The sequence below is a fragment of the Egretta garzetta genome, unplaced genomic scaffold, assembly GCF_000687185.1.
Source record: "Egretta garzetta isolate BGI_Z169 unplaced genomic scaffold, ASM68718v1 scaffold344, whole genome shotgun sequence".
NCBI classification, from domain to species: domain Eukaryota; kingdom Metazoa; phylum Chordata; class Aves; order Pelecaniformes; family Ardeidae; genus Egretta; species Egretta garzetta.
The window spans coordinates 51,441-54,411 of record NW_009259315.1 but is presented as its reverse complement, the minus strand read 5'-3'; the positions used below and the strand labels follow the sequence as shown (position 1 = coordinate 54,411).

The 2,971-nt window shown below is 61.6% G+C and overlaps 1 protein-coding gene across 4 annotated transcripts in view; it reads right to left on the bottom strand.

Annotated features, from left to right (window-relative positions):
• Positions 1 to 2,971, bottom strand: part of LOC104124138 (syntaxin-binding protein 1) — a 41,725-nt gene that overhangs the window by 24,964 nt on the left and 13,790 nt on the right. Inside the window, exon 3 of one of the 4 annotated variants that reach the window (XM_035892028.1) lies at positions 1,596 to 1,600. The exons of the other annotated variants lie outside the window; for them this stretch is intronic. Within the exon in view, the coding sequence (XP_035747921.1) occupies positions 1,596 to 1,600 (5 nt within the window). The remainder of the gene's footprint in view (positions 1 to 1,595; positions 1,601 to 2,971) is intronic. 4 annotated transcript variants of the gene reach the window in all.

Here is a 2,971-nt window from a genome sequence, read left to right as displayed (position 1 = left end):
CCCCACACATCCAGCACCCCACACACCCAGCACCCCACACACCCAGCATCCCACCCCGCACCCCTCATACCCGTGCCCAGCAACCCCACACCCAGGGGTGCAGCATCTGCCCAGTGCAGTGGGGAGGGGTCTCGGTGGTGCCTCAGGCCCATTTTCCAGTAAAATATCTCCCCCCCATCCTGGGGGGGGACACCCCGTGGCCACCCCCACTCGATGGGCACAGCCGGGGCTGTAAATCTGGGGGCAAAGGCTCGCCTGGCACCCTGCACAGCAGCTCCCCTCTTCTCCTCCGAGCTGGGGTGCGGGGGCCATGCAGGGGCCGCCAGCCGCTGCGCTTGGCCCCAGGCTGGCTCCCGGGGCTGCACCGAGGGGGACTGAGGGTTTCTGTGCTCCCCCTTCCAAGCCTGGGCAGGGCGCGATGGGGCGAAGCTGGAAAAAACGGGAAAGGAGGTGGGAAACGGCGCTGAGGCCAGCAGAGAGCCTGAGCTAAGGGCAGGGTGCTCCGGGGACGGGCTGTGGCCGCGGGTATCCATAGGTACGTATATGTGTATATATATGTGTATGTATGTCCCTATGAGTGCTCGCCCCGTCATTCAGAGGCAAGGCAGGACCTGGGCACACAGGACAGCAAGGGAGGGTCCAGGGGGGCGGCGGGGCGACGAGGGCCCATGCTCCGTCCCGGCTGGGGGGGCTGCCAGCAGCCCCAGCTCAGGCAGACGTGCGTCTCCATCCTTTGCTTTAAAACTTCTTCTTTTCAGATGCTTCCTTAAAAATAATCCGGAGTGGCGTTTGTCAGAGCCGCTGGACTCTCTGCCAACCACGGGCTATAAATACCAGCAGGCTATTTAAGAGCGAGGTATTTATATTGCTTTCCCAGCTCCCTGTCAGTCTTCCCAGTGAGGCCAAGCATCGTTTGTCCGTAGGCAAAACCACAGCACGTGTCCGGAGCCGCAGCGGAGGCGGGACCCGTCTGCTGGGGGTCCCTGTGGGGTCCCCCCTCTCTGCCCTCAGGGACACTGGGCTCCCCCACAAGCCGGGTGGTTCTCTTGCATCCATCACATCAGGCAGAAAAAAAAATAAAGAGTGATGCTTGCTTCATTGGAAAAAACAGCAACCAAAACCTTGGCCGTCCTGTCCCGACCGGCAGGCTGCGCGGGCGGAGGCCGGTGCCGGGCTGGGCATGGATGCCTTGGAGGGGAGCGAGCGCTGGGAGGGCAGGGGCAGGAACGTCCTGCAGATGTGGGGTGGAGAGAGGGGAAGGAGGCTTCGGCTTTGCCTTCCCGACAGCAGGGGCTTGGCCCCATCACGTACACAGAGCCCCCGTCCTGGTGCCCAGGAGCTGGGGGGTACAGCTGGAGGTCCCCAGTAGAAGGCATGGGATATAAAGTGCCTTGAGGTCATGGGTCCTCCAAGCAGGGACCATGGGCTGGTGGCCACAGGCCTTAGACCCTTAGAGACCACCAGGAGCCTTTCCTTCCTCTGCAAGGGGCTCTGGATGCGGAGCCGGACCCACACAGCCCAGACCCTCCAGCACAGGCGAGCCGCAGCGAACATGGTCCCGATGCACGGAGACACCAGGCATGGGGAAGGGCAGCAGCATCTCCTCACCCCTCTTTCCACTGAAGGGCTGAGAAGGATCCTCGGGGTGGGTGGGGAGAGGCGGTGGCTGCTCCCCTCGCTCCATCCTGCGCTGTTTAGGTCCAAGTGATGTGAAGTGGGATGGTGGGGTCTGAAGCTGGGGCCTCCACAGCGAGCAGTGGCTGTTGACATGGGATTTAAGTCTGCCTAAATCAGGGAGGGAGCTGGGCGGCAAGACGGAGGACTGGTCTCAAGGTCAGGAAGTTGGAGGGACCTGGCTGAAGCTGGTTTTCCTGAAAGACAGGCTTGAGGATGTCTGTGGCACCAAGGGGGGGTTGATGTGGGAGATGCTTTCCCGAGCAGCCCTAGGACCACATCCTGATCCCTCCTTGCTCCTCCTCTCCTAAGGCATCTGGGCTGGGAGGCCTGGCTTTGGGCTTTTTGAGCCCCAAAAGTTTAGTTGAAAAGTGTTGAGATGCTGGAAATGTGTTTAACTGGGAGAAATGGAAAAGTCCTGTAATCCCCTGAGTCCTGGGGCTGGGGCTGGGGGGGAAGCACCAGCAGCTCCTGCTGACCTGGGGACCGGGCACTCTCTGGGAGTGTTTGGGAGCTCAGGGGCATCCACAGGGGTGAGTCTTTGGAAAACCCTGTGAGCCCCAGGGCTTCCCTCTCCTCCAGAGCTCCAGGCAGGGGGAAGCCCCCAGGCTTTGTTCCACTGGGGGGTACATCCATTGTCGGGGGTGGGAAGCAGGGAGACCATTTCCACCCCCCCTCAGTGCAGGGAGAGGCAGACTGGTGAGGACGCAGCCAAATGACTCTCCCCAGGGCCAGGAAGGTGTCCCAGGGGAGGTGGCTGCAGGGACAGGGAGGGCACAGCGTCACCCATTGTTTTTGTCCCCATGAGCTGCCTGGGGCCAAGCCGTGCGGGGGTTAATACCTCCCAGTGTCCGGTGTTTTCACTGGAGGCAGATAGAGGTGATGGCTGAGCAGAGATGCTCTGGGTGCAAGCAGGGCCCAGGCTTTGTGCTTTGGGTTTTCCCACTGTTTCCAGCTGTTCATCGTTGCTCAAACATACAGGTTTTTCTTCCTTTCCCTGGTGCAAATGCCAGAGCAGTGGCTGCAGTGACCCAGCGCCAGGCCTTGCATGATGCAATGCCCTGTCCCTGCCCAGGGTTTGGAAGCAGGGCAGAAATCCACTCCGCACAGCATCCCACAGCAAGGGGCAGAGCTAGGGCCACATCGTGGCCTGATCCGTGCTGGGAATAGACACCAGAGCCAGAGGGGCTGAGCCCATCTCCTGTGTTTATTGGTGTCCAGTGCCTGTCAGCATGGGCTCCTCGGGAAAGCTGGGTGGCTGGCAGAGCCCCCAGCCCCTCCTGGGCCCCCGCCGCAG